At 45.4% G+C, this 20,364-nt stretch overlaps 1 protein-coding gene across 1 annotated transcript in view; it reads right to left on the reverse strand.

Annotated features, from left to right (window-relative positions):
• Nucleotides 1-20,364, reverse strand: part of Ankrd44 (ankyrin repeat domain 44) — a 260,349-nt gene that overhangs the window by 129,055 nt on the left and 110,930 nt on the right. Inside the window, exon 3 of the mRNA XM_051153824.1 lies at nucleotides 3,204-3,282. Coding sequence (XP_051009781.1) covers nucleotides 3,204-3,282 — 79 coding nt within the window. The remainder of the gene's footprint in view (nucleotides 1-3,203; nucleotides 3,283-20,364) is intronic.

Below are 20,364 nucleotides of genomic sequence, written 5' to 3' on the forward strand. Positions count from 1 at the left end.
ACCTCAACCCTGACCTCAGTGTTCCACCGCTGGCTGGTTCTCACTGCCTGCCCCTTCCCTACCTCCTGCATGCCACCAAAAACCACCACCCACCCACCCACTCGCCCACCACCCCCTCCTACTCATGCCTTGACCCTGACCTGGCCAGCTCCCAAACAGAAGCTGAGTCCAATGAGGAAATCAAGTCAGAGCAACAGCAGTGATAAGAAGGCAGAATGAATCTGTAAGGCCCGTTCATCATGAAGACATTGCCCCGGCCCCTCCGCCCCGCCACCACATCTGCTCAGAGACACTGAGGGTCCCATTTGCCTGGTGGACAGGAGACAGAGTCAGGAGCAACTCAGTGCCTTTGGGTCTCGGCAATGCTCTGATAACACAATTGCAACAAAGCTATTCTGGCAAGGTTACATTAGTCGCCCAGCATGGGAACCATTAGCGCCTTACTCATTATGAAATGAGAAAACAGTGTGGTTGGATCCCCCCAAGGGTCAGCTGCCAGATGAAATCTCAGAACTGAAATCACTATAGCTATATATTTCTTTAGGGATATAAATATAAATTGAATAAAAGTCCTTCCAGAGAAAATGAAAGCTACATGCTCTGGGAAATTGTTGAATAGAATCACTAAAGAACTTTCTCAATTTGAAAGGCAGAAGGGAGGGAGGGGTGGACAGAGGGGAGGAGGGAGGGAGGGGAAAAGAAAGGAGGGGGAAAGGGCGGGGGGGGGGGGGAAAACTCCACAGCAAACTGAACCAAAGTTATACTGAAGAGATTAACACATCAATAATTCTAGTAACAAGTGTGTGTGCAGATCACGACGCACACACCAGCTTCTCCTGATGCTCTGAACCAGCCACAGGTATGGAAGACCAGGACTTCTATGCCACGTGAAGGTGACATGAGACTAAATTTATCAAGTTATGCTGGTCACATATGGGTGGCCCTCGTGATGCAAAATTAAAGGCTTCCTTTACCAATGCTGTGGCAGGTGGAGCATGAACTCCAAATTTGTTTGTTCTCAGCTTTCCCCTCTCCCATTTTCCTGATTCCTGGCCCCTCCCTGTGACATAACTTGAGAGAGAGAGAATGTGTGTGTGTGTGTGTGTGTGTGTGTGTGTGTGTGTGTGTGTGTGTGTGTGTGTCCTGTGCATCATGGTTGCCATGGCTACAGACACCGGCAGGACTTAACAGGCAGTTGTGAGCTGCCTGATGTGGGTGCTGGAAACTGAACTCAGGTCCTCTGGAACGGTGCTCTGTACCACCGAGCCACCCCGCCACCTCTGACTCATCTCTTGATACAAGTTAAGCCTCTTTTCTCCACACTGCCTGAGCCCAGAAATTTGCACATTTTTAATTTGGAGGGAAGAATTCTGGTCTATTTGACCCAAGGCTACACATGAAGTTCAATTCTGCTTCATATATACATGTTTTAGTGTATCTGCATTTTGACAGTGGCCAGTCACACTAGGCCAGGTGTAGAATTTCCCACTTGCGGCCTCATCTCAGCACTTGGAACATTTTGGACTTTAGACTTTTGGAGAAGGGAATGCCAAGCTGGATGACGTCTTGGAGATGCTATCATTGCTTGGGAGCATTAGGTGGTGTTGTCACAAGGCTCTTTATTTTACACATTGATTCTGTTTTCCACAGACCAAGTTCCAGCTGTGAGGGGAACCATCTAGGTGTGCACTGGCTGTCAGCTGCGGCCTGTGCCAACACCTCACAACGCATGCCAGTTTGGAACACGGCCCAGGAGCAGGGTTGTCAAAAGAAAGACCTGTTCTGGAGAGCACAAGAAATGCCCACACACTCTAACCGCACTGGGGGCACAGGCACTCTCGTTTCCACATACAATTTTCTTGTTTCCTGGAGAAATTCACCCAAAGAACGAGGACACTGTAAACCCAGGAACGCCATGACCTCCCCTGTGACACGGCACAGCTCCTTCTTTACCATGGTGCATGTCACAGCTGTTGGGTACACACATCCACTCTCACGTCTGCAGTGCGTCCTTGGAATGTTAGCGTTTCCCCTCAACACTGCACACAAAGGCAAACCCTCAGTACAGACCTTTTGCCTAGTTCCTTGACAACAGCATTTCCTCCAGATTTTAATCTCTCCAAACAACAGCTAGGAGATGGAGAAGCCGTCGGTCTGCTTACAAGCTACAACAAGGCATGCGTGCGATGTTCAGGTTTATTCCAGGGATTTGTCTAGCAAGCATTAAAATGAAAAAGCACTAATGGCTTTGGAAACCAGTTTGGTGACATGTACTGAAAATAAAAGATTCTAGAAGTGAAAGCATTCGCATTGTTAAATCTGATGAAATGTTAAAAATACAGAGGGATGAAGAAGAGAATCTGATAGACCAGCAAATATAGAGATTAGATATGACATGACTCACATATTTGCACCCAATTTTTAAAAATATAAAATCTTAGAATTGTAGTAACACCTTTTGCGTCTTTTCATGAGGATATCTCAACACCCCACCTGTCTACTCAGAAAAATCTCTATTTAGAAACTGACATGCTCCCTTACATATGTTTTTACACTTTTATTGCAGTCATAGCTGCATATAAGAAAACTAGTATTATTTTGTAATATTTAAGTATACACAAACATGTGCCCTTAGTATACATACTTTGTGCTATACAGAGTATATAAACTCATACAGAGTGTGTGTGTGTGTGTGTATGTGTGTGTGATGTTGACTTTAAACCAGTTTTATTTTCTTACATATAAAAAAAAAATCAAGATATTCAAATGTCGTGAATTTGTCTATAATGCCAAGTCTAACAAGATAGACAGGAATCGGACTTTCAAAGCAATATAAAATATTTTATTCAAGAATCACTGCCAAGTTGCCAGGCGTGGTGGTGCACGCCTTTAATCCCAGCACTCGGGAGGCAGAGGCAGGCGGATCACTGTGAGTTTGAGGCCAGCCTGGTCTACAAAGCGAGTCCAGGGCAGCCAAGGCTACACAGAGAAACCCTGTCTTGAAAAACCAAAAAAATAAATAATAAAAAAAAGGAATCACTGCCAAATAACAATTTCTTTTATTGTATTTTGCATAAGGATAAATTGCTGGTCAAGTGAAAAGTGAAGAGATTCTGTTTTGTGCATTGTAGTTGGCAGCCTAGTGAACTGGTTATCTGAGCTGCCATGCGCAGTTAGTTTTTCTGAACACAGTAGTTATTTACCTGACAAAATCAGGAGCTCAATGATCTCTGCATCTCCCAGGAACGCAGCCACATGAAGCGGGGTCCGTTTCTCAGAGTCCTGAAATAGACAAATCCAAGTAAGTATACATCAGTCAGTGGAAGCTGATGTTAGGATCCATCACTCACTCTGAAGTTCATGCTTGTAAATACGACTTGAAGACCAAGCATTGCAGGTGAGTTTAACAAAAACCCCATTACAGCCATGAGAAACCTCTTTTCTAGGACTAGGGTTAGACTCTCAAAACAGTACAGGCTATTGCCGCTGCCCTGAGAGTCCTCTCAAAGGATAAGCTGCTGAAGACACTACACACTCAGGACACAAGACTCAGATTATGTGAGCTGGGTCTAAGCTGAATGGCTCCTTCCTGCAGTTCGGCTTCCATACCACCAAGTGGTCCTATTACCCTGCCAAGGGAGAGAAGCATAATAGTCTACCAGCTGTGGCATCATGAACCACACCATGACCAGCGTGACCAGACAGCCTGACAGGTGCAACGGTAACCATCTGAGAGACAAGTGTGGCTTAAGCTGGGAGCTAAAGCAGATCTCTGTCTGCAAATGAGAAAACTGGCTCAGTCTGTGCCTACGAACAATGGCATTATGACCTGGGGCGGAAAGCTCAGCCAGTTACATGACCCTAGTGACTATCGGAGCTGCATCACCCCGGCTTTGAAAGCACAGTTGCATCATTTAAAAATGTGTGTGCTCCAACTCTGGTGTCCCTTTTCTGACCACGTCCCCTGGATGGGGAGGCCTGGCGGCACTCAGAGGAAGGATAGCAAGTTACCAAGAAGAGACTCAATATTCTAAGAGCATATATAGGGGGAGGGGATCTCCCTCAATCACAGACATAGGGGAGGGGAGAAGGGAGGAAGTGGGAGGGAGGGAAGAATGGGAGGAAACAGGGGAAGGGCTAACAATCGAGATGTAATTTGAATAAATTAATAAATTTTTTTTTTTTTAAAAAGCAAAGCTAAAAAGAAAAAAAAAATGTGTGTGCTAAGGTGAGAATCGGGTGTATTAATTTGGGCAGTGAACTGTAAAAATCCTCCAAGGTTGAAATTTCCCAGAAGTAAATAACAGTTCTTACTCCTCCTTGTCCCTATGCAAGCACATGGCAGACCCTGGGGGACCAGCTTGAACTAAATCCTCAGTAAGCATGGTCTCTTCCACAACCTCCCATGATTCCCTGGGACTCACTGCTGGTTCTCTCACTCCTGGTACCACTTGATTATACAACCGACCTAACAACCTTTTATTAGCCCAGGGATAATGTTCTCACAAGATAGTTTCTCACAGACCAGGCCCTCCCTTCCCCTCTGACTCTTTTAGACGACTGCTTTGTGCATTTCGTGTCTGAAACCAACAGCAGACAGGGGGCATGACAGGGCCTGATCTTCAAACCCCTCTAGCTGTTGGAAGACCTAGTGAGTGGTTTTATGGACTGGCATTAAGTGAACAAAGAGAGAAGCTTGAACGAGACAGAAACTTGTGCCATGCATGTATGTGCAGGCAATAATACTTGTAAGTAAGGACAGAACAGTCTGCGACCAAAAGACGGTGACGTAAGTTGGAAAGCTTAGTCGATTATGAGACTATGGTGAACCTTGAGTTACCCTAGCTTTGAAAACAAAAGTGAGTTGTCTGGAAACCTACATGCTAATATAAGAATCAAGGCAGTAAACTACAAAACCATCTAAGACACAAATATTTTCTTTCTTCCATTGATTCTCCTATCCCCCTGAAAATATTTGTTATCTTAATGTCCTACTTTCTCAAAAATCCTCACTATGCATGCTAAAATTTTTCTCCAGTATTAGGGCAAGAGCTACATAATTGTGCACTCTTTTGTGAAATGAATTAGATCCAGGGCTTGGTTGAACAAATGCAACCTTGCCCAAGTGATTTAAACAATGATAATCCTACTTCAAATTATGACTTCATTTGACCCGAAGCAAAGTTAATGCTGTTTGAGAACTTGGACTCAAATAAAAAGAAAATAAGTTCTGGCATCTCTCCCCACCTTGCAAACTTGGTTTGTCTATTATTATATGGCTGGATTTGCTGATTCTATGGTTTCTTATATGACACAGCTTCTTCAAACTAAAGTTCCGATAATAGTAAGAAGGTGTGTGCCATGAGACCGTAGTGTAAAAATTCTTAAGATGGATCCAAGTGTTGCTATTAATATACATTCAAAGGTTTCCTATAGCTTTCCATAAGGACTATTCCAAATGACACTCCCCCACTTCGGTGACATGTCAGACAGGTAGCTGCAATGGGGACCTGTCCACCAGAGCAAAAGAAGAGAAACATGCCAGAAAGACCCTGGCCAACAGCAGTACATCTTCGTCGCTGACTAAGGTTGCTACCTTCTGCTCTCCCGCAAGGAATGAGCAAGGACCATGAGCCAAGGCTGAATGACTGTCATGATATCACTGTGCTCAGCAAGCTGAAAACTCAAAGGTCACACAGCGCATCACATTGTCCTAAGCCAAGCCGATGGTGTCAGAGACGCAATGACAGGAGGCGAGGACAGGTAGTTAGGATGCTGCTAGAAACGAGCTCTAGCTAACGCTACCCTGGAGTGCTTGCAAGGGGCAAGCCCATAAGCCCATTTGGTAAGTACACCATGATTTCATTTTACCTTTTCCAAACTGCTTAATTGTAAACCATCCCTACCAGGGGAGACACACAACTCTGCTCTCAACTTTTATTATTGTCATTTAAACAAACAAACAAAAAAAAGAATGGGAGGCCTGCGTAGGTTATAGGATTTGCCCGACACAGCAAATTGGTGTTGGGGAATTATGTGTCATGATCCCAATCTGAAATATTTTTCTTAATAAAAATGAAAGCAAGAACATAATCTTAAAATTTCCCTTGGCAGCCTAAAATCCTTTTGTTCTAGTTTGCTTCCTTTCTGCCGCTATGATAAACACCTCCGCCACTGGCAACTTGAAGGAGAAAGGGGTTTATCTGGCAAATGCTGCCATGTCACACTCCATCACTGAAGTCAGGGCAGGGACCATGCAAGGATGTTACCTCTGTCTTATGCTCAGATAACTTACTTTCGTTTTTGTGGGGGGGCGGTGGTTGGTTTTTTGGGGGGAGTTTGGTTTTTTTTGAAGCAGGGCTTCTCCATGTAGCCCTGGGTGTTCTGGAACTTGCTCTATAGACCAGGCTGGCCTTGAACTTGCTGCCTTTGTCTCCCAAGTGCTAGGTTAAAAGGTATGCGCCACCACTGCCCAGTTTCAGCTAACTCTCTTACACAACCCAGACCTATCTGCGTAAGGATGGCACTGCCACATTTCCTGAACATAAACATCTGCTAAGATGCTGTCAGATGCCACATGCTGAACATAATATTAAGACTACAAAGTCAATCCAGTCCTCTCACATTGAAGAAACTTGCAGTCTAGTTACCACTTTCCTGATGCAGGACAATAGGACAGGGACTAACAGCAGAGTGACAGTGACAGCCCTGTGATGCCAAAGGCTGGGAGAAATTATCAAACATCATAGGGAAGCCTTTCCACACTCATATTATGAACAAGTCTGGACAGGAAGTTTCAAAAGATATGGAAAAGAATCTCTTGAGAACTGAAAAAAATAAACACATCTCACCCAGGGCCCCCACAGTCTCTATTGGCCCCAGTTTATCTGAGAACTTTGATTAACCACAAAGCCTAGGATGCACTACATAGGATGCCTGGGGAGGGGGGGATGTTCCTGGAAAAGTAGAACACAGGATGGGCCAGGTTCAGAGCAGCATCTGTGCACTGTGGGTGAGCTGAGCACTTTCGCCGTTTTCATTTCCTGCCAAAGCTGCCTCACCATGACAAAGTGAGTGCCCATTCCTCAGACCTTCACAACAGCCATGACTGAAACTTAACAGCATCCAGAATTGGCTCCTGAACACGGGACCATAAAGAAGACGATCCTTTTCTGTTACCCATGAGCACCAAAGCCAGACAGCCCTTTGCATGTGGATTCAGACACATGGGATGAGGGAAGACCCAGCTCCTCCAGACGGGAGCTGAGGGAACCGAGCAGATGAACCCTCTGTTCTATGAATAGCCAGAGCCACACAGGGCCAGCTGGGGTCTGAGCTAAGTATGTGGTACGGCAGAGACAGCCAGCAGGGGAAGTTCCCGAGCTGTCTCCTTACCGCGGAAGAAGCAGAAGAAAGAAAGGGGGAAGCTGCTGACACAGGAGCACACAGATTGAGTTTGATATGGCACGCCACTCTGACAGCTGAAAGCACTGTGTGACAGGCAGGAAGAGGGCACCCCAACCCTCCATCTTAAAGATGAAGAGCTGTTTATCATGTGCATTTGGATTCCTCGACTGAAAGCGCATCATCTTCTTTGCAATCTAAATATCTGGTGTACAAACAGAAAGAAACAAAAAAAAAAAGACACCCTTTCTAGATATAACTGGTTTGCACGTCAATGCATACAATGGAGCAATATTAGAAAAAACGAGCCTGTGAAATACAGGAGTTGAGTTGACTCGTCAGTCCTAACTGCCACTGAAATCAAAATGCTGGGGAACACCTGACAACTTGGGTCCAGCCAGCTTAACTCAATCCTGAACAGGGACTGCCTGACAAGCAATCTGAAGAAACTCTGAACACGGAACAGGTATCTTGGAGAGATTTCAAATCATGTGAAGAAGAGAGACTCGGATTTAAATTTTTTAAAAGGGCACAAAATGGCAAGGAAGCTGGGTTTTGAGGTAAGGAACTGGAAAAAAAGAAAAGGAAAGAAAACAAATGTCAAGTTTCTTTTCAAATTTTCTGTGTTTACTCTTAAATTGAGCTCCTCACAAATACTGAGGGGTATTTATGTAACAGATGAACATATGCCCACCAGCCAACTCAAACGCGGTGACATTTGCCTATGTCTGCTTCAGAAGCCTGCTTTGAAACATGCCTTTAGAGATAAAATGCCACAGCTCAGCCTAGCAAAGCAAGCCTTCCAGAAAACAACAGAGAGAGAGATCTCAGTTCTCCACCCCGTGAATGAGTTGCGGAGTGCATCGTCACACACGCCCTTCTGCTCAGGCTTGTGAGGCAGCCTCCGGGGCAGATCCCAAGGAAAAACAGCACCAGGTAGAGGTATACGCATGCTCCGTTTATGAGGTATTGCCAAATGCATTCCAAACGTAGTTTGCCAGCCCCACAAATCAAGCAGATCGTACACACATGAGATTCCACTAACGGCTGCAGAATACACATTTCTTCTCAGCATCTCACAGAGCCTTCTCCAAACAGGTTACATCCTAAGAGACAGAGCAGGTCTTAAGACAGACAAAAATAAATCAAATGCTTTTTGTAGCTTATCAGATCACAGTGGGAGAAAAAATGCCAAGCAACACAGGAATACTGAAGGATCACTGATGAACAGCCAGTACACTGGAGAGAGAAGAAAGTAAAATTTTTCTACAATCAAATAAAAATGAGGACACAACTTATCAGAACTGTGAGGATATAGCTACGGCAACTTTAAGAGGAAAGTCTATAGTTATAAAGTGTTTACACTACAGAGATATAAGTAAATTATTTAATAATTCACTTTGAGGGCTCAGAAAAAAAAAAAGCTGAGTCAAGCCCCAAATCAGGGCAGAAATTAATGAAGTAGAGACTGAAAGGACAATAGAAAGTAGAAAGAATCAGCTAAACAAAGAATCCGTTCTTTGAAATGATACAGAGTCAACAATCCCTGAGTGAAAATAACCAAAAGAAAGCTACAAAATCCAAGCTATTAATCAAAGATGAAAGGGAGAGGTGAGCCTTATAAATCCTAATATAGTGTATAATGAAGATACGTGGACAAAAAATATTGCATTTTTAAAGAAATAACATTACAAAAGATGTCAATGAAAAGTCAGAGGATCATAAGGGAAAACTATATTTTAAGAAAACTGGAAAATCTAGAGGAAACATGCAAAAACATGTATTCAAAAAACCTGAAGAATCTAGAAGAAATTGATAAATCCCTAGACACAGATGACCTACCAGAGTTAAACCAAGAGAATATAAACATCTTAAACAGATCTTTAAGAACCAATGAGACTGAAACAGTAATACCGTCTCCAGTGAAGACATCCCATTTGGGTCCAAGAGCTACAAAGTCTCTCACTCTCTGCACATTGTCCAACAGTGCATCTCTGTGTTAATTACCATCTACAGCAAGAAGGAGGGTTGAGCAATGCACTCATCTATGGGTACAGCAATATGCCATTAAGTGTTATTTTATTGCTATGTTCCCTTAGTGGAATAATAGCAATGCGTTCCGAGGACCCATGTCCTATGTCTCAGACTCTTGGCTACCTTAGCAGTTTTAGATGCGTGTTTCATCTCTGGAAGTAGGTTTGAAATCCAAAGCAAAGCCTGGGACTAGATAAATTCATACAGAATTCTACCAGACCTTTAAAGAACCTAATGCTAAGTATAATTAGGCAGAAGACCTAAACAGATATCAGTCATCAGAGAAGATATACAGAGAGCAAATAAGTACATGAAACAATGCTCAACATTGTTCATTCACAGAAAGAAGTTAAAACTATATAAAATATTAAGATTGCTGATCAAAATGACATCACATGATGCAGAGCAACCCAACCATCCATAGACAGCTGGTGGGAACGGAAACTGTTACAACCACTTGAGAAAACAGTTTGACAGTTTCTTAAAGAGTTAAATATATTTGGACCACACAGTCTAGGTACTCAACTCTTGAGATTTCCCCAAGAGAAATCAAAGTGTGTGTCCACAGAGAGACCTGCACAGGCATGTTCAACAGCCTTACTCCAATACCCACAACAGGAAGTAACCCATATATCCATCAACAACAAATACACGCGCTGTGGTGCTGCCAGATTATGGCGCATGCTCTTTTACTCAGTCCATAAATTCACCGAGGGCCTGCCATATGCCAGGCACTGTTCACAATCCTGAGGGTACAGTGAGACAAGAGTCCCTGCCATCTGTGAGACTGGGGGAAAAAAAAAAACACCTTTACTCTCTCATTCTAGGTAGTGAACTTCCTATTTCAACATTCAACTAAACTCTACCATCAGCAAAGAAAGCCACTAGCACAGAGTTAGAAAGGGCTTGAGAGAGACTTGCCCCAGAAGGAAGGATCTGAGCTCAGATCCATCACTCTAGACAGTAGTAACTCTTAGCTACTGGGGGCCTTTCTCTCTCTTCCTCTCCCTCTATTTTTCCCTCTCTCTGAATAAATTTAAAAAAATAAAGCCTTTATGAGCTTTGGGTTTGGGCTCATAGAAAACTAATTTAAATAGGTTGATTAGTACTTTAACAAGGTTTTTTCCCCCTATCCTCCAGGTAGATATTTTAGAGACAGAGTTTGTAGGTAATAGTGATAAGAAAAAAAATCCACTAATGCAGTTGTCTGGACCAAAGCATCAGATTAATGCGGCATATCAAGATGTTAGCTTGATTACGTCTGGATGAACAACTTTTATGGGTATCCCCTGCCTGCTTTCTCCTGACTGTATTTCAACAATTGCTGTTTAGGAAACAGGAAGATAAAATCCCTTTTGTAAGTAATAAAAGACTTTGCTATTCAATAAACAAAGGCAGGACAGCTCGGCTAAGCTGGTTTTAAGCAATTACAGAAAAATAACAGCAGAGGCTTATTTCCTGTCCAAAGCCTGCATCATCTTACAGTGAGTTTTAAACTTGTGACTTGTGAATGTGTTTCTGTACAAATAAACAAAACATTACATCTGTGATCAGTGACAATAAAACTATAATTTACCTAATGTTCCAGAAAGTTACCAGATCAATACACTGCAGTTGATTCTGTTTTTCCTCCATCAATTTATTTAATCACCCTACAACTTGATTGACCCCCCCCTCCTTCCTCTTCTCACAGCATCGCCCTCATTGCCCCTCCCATCATCTCCCCTCCCCTCAGAGGAAGGGAGACTCCCTCCCATGTAGCTTATTCTTAAGACAACCTGGAAAAGCAACCCAGGATGTACTGTTATCCAGAGTTCCCAGGACAGGAATGAAGGCTGACTCAGAGTTACTGATCTACCCGAGTCACAAAGCCAGTATTTGGCAGTCCTGGATTTTTCTGGCCCTGCACTCATTAGCTTCTGTGAGAACATGATGAAAGTGTTAGCCACAGTAGGAACCGTCCCCTAGGACAGTGTGCATCTGCCCCCTTCACAGCACTCTGGAGGCTGCTGGGCTGGGCCGTTTGGACTCCTCCATCAAGGGGCCTGTGGAATCCCCGGGTGCATGTGTGTACACACCCCCACTAGAAAAATAAAAAGCTCAGACTGCCCTTGACTCTGACTGAGCCACTCCTCTGCCACTTCGGGGCTATGAGAGTTTGGACAAATATGTTAACCTCCTTAAGGTGCATTTTCCTTTCCTACAAAATAAAAACAGGATTCTTCCCCTTCCAGACAATTTGGATATCCAATAAAAATTAGCTGTGCTTTTATTGCATTGTCTTTGTGGCTTGATTTTTTTTTTTCAGTTCCCATGGTAACTCTAGAGAACAAGGAGATGAAAGAATATCTTCTGCAGAAGTAATTTTGCTGGCTAAAAAAAAATAATAGAAATATATTTGGTTGTACATCATCAAAGCCAAAGCCAGCCAGCAACAGCACCTGCCCTGCTCACCGCTCTCCGTATCCTGTATCCTGTTATACACTGTCCTACCTTAGTCAACAGGTAATGGAAGCCCTCTCAAACCCCAGCTCAGTGGGTCTCAACCTTCCTAATGCCGCCACCCTTTAATACAGGCCCTCACACTGTAAAATTATTTTGTTACCTCATAACTGTAATTTTGCTAGTGTTATGAATAGTTATGAAAGTATCTGACATGTGGGATATCTAATATGCAAACTCCAAAAGGGTCACGACCCCCAGAGTGAGAACCACTGCTCTTGACCTAGACCCCAAAATTCTTTATCCTCAGTCTCATAGTATCCAGACCAGGTTCTGCCTTTTAGAACTACGTCAAATACCTACACAGCAAGGCTCTTTCCCTGTTCAGAAAATGTTCCTCCTACACCAGGCCTTCTCTGTCATTTGACAGCAGCAGAGTTAGGTCTGGATACAGCCTGGACACATGGGGGTGTTCTGGGCCTGGTGTGTGTGTGTGTGTGTGTGTGTGTGTGTGTGTGTGTGAGAGAGAGAGAGAGAGAGAGAGAGAGAGAGAGAGAGAGAGAGAGACCTGAGAGAGAGAGAGAGAGAGAGAGAGAGAGAGAGACACCTTCAGGTGCCAGGCCTCACCTTTCCTCCTTGTCTGACACAGGGTCTCTCCCCTGCTGAGGGAGGCAGGCAATCTGTCTGTGGATTCTCCTGCGCTGCCTCTAGTCAGCCATGGAGTACACTGAGATTAGGGACATTTGTGCTATGTAATGTGGCATTTATGTGAGTCTTGGGGACCCAAGCTCTGCCCAGGCTCTGCATGGGAGTTTTAATATGGCACCTCCTTTTTCCTTTCCTATGTCATGAGATTCGGGTGCCTCAAGCCTCACCAAAGCTTTCTGACACTGACAGACTTCTGCAGGGTGGAATCCTTATATTATTATTTTTTTTAATTAAAAGTTCTCCCACAAACATATAAAAGTCCTCACAGTAGATAACCCAGAAGCCACTTTCTGTACCGCCAAACCAGGAAGTATTCACGGATGGCCTTTTAACCTGAGCCAATGGGACATGGAGCTAAATACACTACAGTGAGTCCCATACATCGCCTTATGCTTAGGGAGGCTGACTCAGTCAAAGGTTACTGTGAGTGGTCCCAGAACTGAGACAGCACAGTCACAAAGTCACAGAGCAGTACTCCTCAGAGATACCAGATATGAGGGAGTCACTTTCCTCCTCCGGGGTTTTCTCCCACAGACCTGGACTTCTTTGAGAATACACACCAGAGGCTCAGGCGTGGATGCACGAGGGCCCCTATAGAACTGGACTTGAGAGGAGATGTTTCTTTAGCCCAACTCTATGCAGCCTGGCAGTTCAAAACCAGTATTCTGTCACATGGACTAAGCCCTCAGGATCCTCACAGGATGGTCTAGTTTCTGAGAACAAAGGGACGGCGAGAATAGGATCTTTCCCCACAAATATCTCAAATACCTTTGTTCTCAACACCACAGAAGGCCCGGAGATGTGCCATTACATAGGCGGCACAAACCCTGGCTGCTTATCTGAACAACTGGTCCACTGTATGGCGCTTTCTCTATTAAATTTACGTATTCATAGTTCTCGTGAATGCGGCTTTGCATACATATGCACTTCTGAAAGCCACCTACGTGTTAAGTTACATAAAACTAGTTTTCCCAGTGAACTATAAAATAGTGACCAGGGAACATTGAATGACAGATGGCTTGATGGCATGAGGGCCCTGTGTATCACCTCTCGCTTGCTCCAGGTCTGAGGTCTCTATGTGCCGTTTGGCAATCTGAATGACTGACTGCAGGGTGGGCTGGTGCAGGCCTGTCTCTCCAGCACTTCACGACTCTGCACTTCCTCTCATAGGGAGACATGTTGGCTCGCACCTTCCCAAAGCCTCATGGCTTGGGAAGACACGCTGCCTTCACCTGCTTCCTGCCCGTCAGTCCCGATCACCAAGGTGTCTCATGCTCAGCCTTGAGATCGCCCAGAAACCCCATCATCGTTAGCAAGACAATGTTAGCAAGTGCCTTAACTCGCTGTATATTTTGCCTCGTGGCTTTTCCTAACCCCTGAATGTCAATCTTTCCTTCACGTCGTTGTCCAGTACTGGCTTCATACATGCTCGGCTGAGCTGCATCTCCAGCCCCACTCCCTTTTGTGCTGGAGCCGAGATAACATCTCATGCAGCCCAGGCTGGCTTTGAACTTGCTCTGTAGCCAAGGCTGGCCTCCAACTCCTAATCCTCCTGACTGCCTCAAGAGGGCTAGGATGAGAGGCATACACTTCCATGTCTAGCTTCCAGCCCTCTTTGTACTTTTTGTTTTGAAACATAGGCTCACTAAGTTGCTTGGACTGGCCTTGAATCCACGCTGTAGTCCAGGTGGGCCTCGAACATTTAATCTTCCTGCCCTAGCCTCCTAAGTTCCTGGGATCCCTGGCCTGTGGCACTGGGCCCAGGGGCTATATCTTTAATGTTAACCCTGGATGGAGCCTCAGCTTCACCCCCAAGTTGCATGCTTTCACTTCAGACACAACTGTTCTAACATGGCTTCTGTTATGATCTTATGGGTGACAAGACGCTTAGTTCTTGCTCTCTGAACACCAATGAGAAAAAAAAAAAAAAAAACATGTGTTATAACCTTTGGCCTACTTCTTATTTTACATCCAAAACTCCTTCTGCTGTCTTCCTTGCCAGATTCAAGGCTGTTCAAAAAGCAAATTTCAGTCAGACGGAAATAAAGCAACGTGATGCTCTGAGACACCAAACAAAGCACCAGAGAAGCAGCCGCAGAAGCATCTGGCGCGAGGGTGATTTTGACCCGAAAACCACAAAATACGAAGTCCTTGACTTGAGGTTTGTGGTCACTCGGAAGAGGCCTTTTCCCACTCAGCTTAGTGCCCTTTCTCCGAAACCTCCTTGGCGGTTCAATCCCACTGCACCTTGGCCATACCATAAGCTTCTGGGATGGCTGTCACATGACCAGGGCACAGTCCACTTAGGTATCTCTGTATTGTCATAGTCCCACACCTGCCATATGTGCCTGTCCAACACATGTCCTGGAAGAATAAAGAAGCCTAAGGAAAAAAAATAAATAAATAAAAATAAAAAAAATAAAAAAAAATTAAAAAAAAATAAAATAAAATAAAATAAAATAAAATAAAAAGAAGCCTAAGGACTTGATTTACCTTAGAGTTTCTACTGAACACTATGACCTCAAAAGGAAAAGATCCGCCTCTCTGAGGGTGGCCTGCAGGTTTCTCTGGTAAGACACATCTGAATGCCTTCAAAGGTTTAAGTAAGTAGTGTCGTGTTTTCTTACGTGTCTTGTACATCCTCTAAACTGGACTCAACTGATGAGCCTTCGCCCCATCAGAGGTGGGAGCTGGCCTTGCTTCAGAGTCTTCCGGCCCACTCTGTTGCTCTCAGCTAGAACCATGTTTGCAGTTAAATCCAATGAGCGAGAAAAGTAGGTTTTATGAGAGGGTACAAACAGGAAGTGAAGTTCAGCTGCTGTTCCAATGCCCACTTGTACCGCCTCTATGAGGGCCGCCTGCCATGGAAGTCTGTTCTCTGTGACACCTCACCTAATAAGTCCCAAAGAGTAGCATTAGTGTGACCCCCCCAAAAAAGTGACACCCCCCTCAACCTCACTCTTTGGAACTCAGTGATTTGTCAGACAAGGACGCTGACTCTTAGGGTTAGCTTTTTTAAGTTAAGACTATGTTCATGTCTGGCTAGCCTCAATGTACGTGTGGAATGATTAGATACTCCATTAAAATGAAACTACTGGGAAGGAGCATTCCAGGCATGGGGCATGGGGCGCTGACACTGTCACTGGAATTAGAAAGCACAGTTGGCGATGCTCACGAACAGACCAGAGCAAGCGGGAAGCTGGGGTGGGGGGGAAGTGTTGCTAGGAGGGCATGGGGGGGGGGATGTTGCTGGCGGAGAACACTGCCCTGCTTCTAAAACCGAGAAGGTTGAAACTGGAGTGGGAGGAACAGCCTCCCGTTCAAGTGCTTCATAAAGAAGAGGAAAAGGGAGCAAGCCTACAGTGTCAGGGCTTTCCTAGTATGAATTCCCAAAGGGACTGAGGTATGCTGGAAAGATCCACTCCTTGGCCACGCTGTGAGGCAAGAACCTAAGTTCACAGGAAATTCAGTACAGAGGAAGAAAAGCTGCTATATTTCCAACAGGGCTGGGTAAGGACTTTCTACACTTCTTGGATCACTAGAAGTGTGACCTCAGACACTGCCAACTGCATGTGGGTAGCTGGACACCTCCAAGAGCAACAGCAGGTCAAGGGCAGGTTGAAGAGGCCAAGAGCACAGTTACTGTGGTGCTAGAATTCCCAGGCAGCACTGAAGGCTCCATGTGTGAGGTGTTTTGCCTTTCCCTCTGAGGCACCAGGCTGTTCCCTGGAGGCAGCACACTGTGAGGTCCACAGCTCACACACACTGTGTCAGCTGGTGAGCTGTGTTCAGAGAGCCCTTCACACAGCAGCAGCGAGGGTACTACCACACACTGAGGAAAGGGCACGAGTAGTGAGAGAACTCAGGCCAGTCTAGTTAGCCTGGCCCTTTTCCTACTACAGAATCCCACTGTGCCTACTGCTCCCTGCCCTTACCACAGCCCCACCCCCTCCCCAGGACCTTCACCTTTCCACCACTATGCTTTCCTCCCATCAAGCCTGCCTCTCAAGCCTGCCTCTTAACCAGAACCGCCTTTTTTTTTTTTTATGTATATAGTGCTCTGACTGCATGTACATCTGTAAGCCAGAAGAGGGCATCAGATCACAATATAGATGGCTGTGAGCCACCATGTGGTTTCCAGGAATTGAACTCAGGACCTCTGGAAGAGCAGCCAGTGCTCTTAACTTCTGAGCCATCTCTCCATAACCGCCTTTCTCCTCATTTTCTCCACCCCTAGAGGCACAGCTTCTACCGGCTGGCTGGACTTGGTTTGTCCTGTTTATCCCACATTGAGGTTTTAGCAACCTCTGTGGCTGGCAGTACATCCTGGTGGACTCCAGAGATCAAAGGCTCTAATTCAAACACTCACACTGAGAGCCAAATGACCTCAGGCACGTTAATAGGTCCCCTCTCTAAGCCAGCATTTCTCTGTCGAATGAACATAATAATGTCACTTTCCTCCGGAATCGTGGGGTGAGATGCTGCTTTCAAGGCGCCCTGCACTGTTCCTGCTGTGTGGTTTGTCCCCAACAACTGACACCCATTCCAGCAATGCATCTTTTTAACTCTTTCTTTAGCATGTCCTTTCCCGCTGGCTGATGGGAAAAGAAGTAAAGAGAAGGCGGCGTGGAGGTGGGTCTGGGAGAAGATGAAGTAGACACAAGCCAAGTCTGGCCAAAACTCAAGAGTAGCAAGATGGCATCGGCCACCCAGGTGAGGGGACACGTGTTCGGGGCTGCACAAGCACCTCCAGCTGTGGGCTCTAGGTCTAGAGAACCCCAGGATCCGAGGTAAAAATGGAGACGTGCCAACCACTGGAGGAAGAGTGGCAGGGAGCTGTGGCACATCTCTCTTGCAGGGAACTAAAGCTTACCATTGCCACAACCACTTGTAGTTAGTTACTGGGTGAAAAAAAAAAGTAGTGAGGCAACCTCAGCAAATGGGTCACCCCTAGGGTAGCCCTGGTTCCTGCTAGAGAGTGTCTGTGAGCTTGTAATGGAGACCAGTAGCCAGGGAAAGAGCACACTCAGAAAATAGTCTGTGTAGAGAGGATGGTGAACAGAGTGTGGCCAGCTATTTGAACGCTCTTGGGAACAAACGCCAGAAAGGACCCCTGCAGGTGCATCTCCAGTGCGACAATGCTGCTGGTGTGAAAGGCAACAGTGTGTCTCTTGCCCCCAGCCTGTACAGGAAACTTAGTTATACGAGGAGCTTTTCCATGTGGGCTTTTCAGAGAGTCACTCAAAATGACAAAGTGACGACAGATCTTTATAAAATGAAAGAAGGATTTTCTAAGATAAACCAGGAAGAGGAAATGAAATGGCGTTTTGCTCAACCCTTAAGCCCATACTGCTAAAAGGCAACTAGCATGTATTTATGAATTCACCAGCTTCTAAAAACTGAACCCTAAATTTACCCACAAATCTGTTTGGTTAGTGTGTGTGTGTGTGTGTGTGTGTGTGTGTGTGTGTGTGTGTGTTGGAATACCTTATTTTGGGACAGGTTTTTTTGTTGTTTGTTGTTTGGCTGGTTTTGCTTTTGAGTTGGTGTAGGTGGGGACTTTGACTAAGGTGATCTCTGTTGTATGCCCAAGCCCAGGTTGACCTCAAGCTCACTATGTCAAGGCTGCCTCTGAACTTGGGATCCTCCCGCCTCCTGAATGCTGGGGTTCTAGGAGTGTGTCACCACTCCCTGAAACATCTTTACTGGGGCCACAACTGCTGATACCTGTTTTATGTACTGGTCCTGTCTCCTAGACTCCACAGGCTTTTCAATTGTCAAGTGAGTCTGCGCTTTCCTAAGCACAGCCGCGCCTTCCCAAAAGTAATGCAACTGGGAGCCAAAAAAAAAACAAAAAAAAAACCTGCAATCCAAAGACAGGCTCGAGTCAGGGGGATGGGGGGGGTGGGGGGGGAGCCCTTCTGACACCAGGCATGATAACTCCATGGGGAAAGAGAAGAATCCTATTCTAAAAGGGCATAAGATGCTGTGTTTGTGTATTACTAAGACAAAAATATCTGAGGCTGGGTAAGTTATAAGGGGGGGAGGGGGTAACTTGGAAAGTCCATAGGGCACAGTGACAGTGTTGTCATCTGGCTATGTCCCAACATGGGGAAGTGGAAAGGGGACCTGCATCTGCAAAAGAGGCCAAACACATAAATGTCCTAACTTCCCAACAACCCTGGCCCGTGCCAGCATTGCGAAACAGCGTTAATTCATTTCTCAGGGGGAAACCTCCTTGACCTAATCATCTCTCCCAGACCATTGGAAACCCCACCCACCAACACCACATGCTGGCAGCCAAGCTTCCAACAAAGGTAGAACCACGTGCACATCAGAGGAGAAACAGAACGTGGAAAGGTAGCAGATCAAAGCGAGGATGCTGGAGAAGCTGTTCAGTGGATTGAGGTTTGCTGACTGAGAAAGAGCCACCCCTGAAATAAAGAACCTCTGGTCCCACAAAAGCCTTCACTTACCAGGAAACTGGGACAGAGGGGAAGGCATCCTATTGGGACTCTAAATGAGAGACGCATGGGAGAACAGCAAAATAAAAGGATCCAGAGGGTCCTAGAAATCTACAAGTAGAACAATATGATAGGCAGATTTGGGCCCAGGGGTCCCGCTCAAACTAAGGCACCAGCCAAGGACAATACAGGAGGTAAACTTTAAACCCCTTCCCAGATCTAGCCAATGGTCAGAATATTCTCCACAGTTGAGTGGAGAGTGGGATATGACTTTCTCACGTGTTCTGGTGCCTCACATTTGACCATGTCCCCTGGAGGGGGAGACCTGGTAGCACTCAGAGGAAGGACAGCAAGTAGCCAAGAAGAGACTTGATACCCTATGAGAATATATAGGGGGACGTAATCCCCCTCAGGAACAGTCATAGGGGAGGGGAATAATGGGAAAATGGGGGGGGGGGGAAGGAATGGGAGGATACAAGGGATGGGATAAACATTGAGATGTAACAAGAATAAATTAATAAAAAAAAAAAAAAAAAAGGGAAAAAAAAATAAAAAAAATAAAGAACCTCTGGCCCCGGCTGTGTTCTCCGAGGTACTGCAGTCTTCTCCGGGCCCTTGCCGCGAGCTGCACTCAGAGCAGGTAGGGCTCTGAAGCCCCCTTCACACTGGGGAAACTGAAACACGAGGAGCTGGGCTTCCTAGCCCAGGGCCACATTGCTGCAGCTGGTGGGCAATGGCCACGCCCACAACTTTTGTTCATGACCTGCCACTCTGCCGCACCTCATGGGTACCACCCACTACCAAGACCACGCGGGCTTCCTGCGAATATCCCTTAAGAACCCCAAATTCTCCCATATAGTTCAAGGCTCATCAAGCCAACTTGTGCAATGTTGTTTTATAAAAGCTGAGTGAAATTAATGTCTTCCTTTTAAAACTCTAACGTATTTAAATAATGGGTAGAGTTTGTAAGCTAGTGAAATTAATAAATGCAGGGCTTGGGTTTATGAATAGATTGCCCTGTGAGCTTGAGTAATATGAACTTATTCCCCCGAATTATACTAAGAGTAAAGTTTCTCCAGTGGTGTGTATGCACATTAATGTTTGAAAAGCAATAGCATACGTGTAAAGGTGATACTGTGGCATACGCCTTTAAGCAGTGTCCACTCTGAGGTAACCTAGTCCCAGAAAGACAAACACCATATGCTTGCTCTCACGTGTGGATCCTAGCTTCACAGTTTTAGGTTTCTGTGTTCACACTGAAGCGAACGTCAGCAGAGGTCAGGAAGTGAGACAGAAGCCATGAGAGGTGTGG

Source organism: Acomys russatus, chromosome 12 (genome assembly GCF_903995435.1).
Source record: "Acomys russatus chromosome 12, mAcoRus1.1, whole genome shotgun sequence".
In the NCBI taxonomy this organism is placed as follows: domain Eukaryota; kingdom Metazoa; phylum Chordata; class Mammalia; order Rodentia; family Muridae; genus Acomys; species Acomys russatus.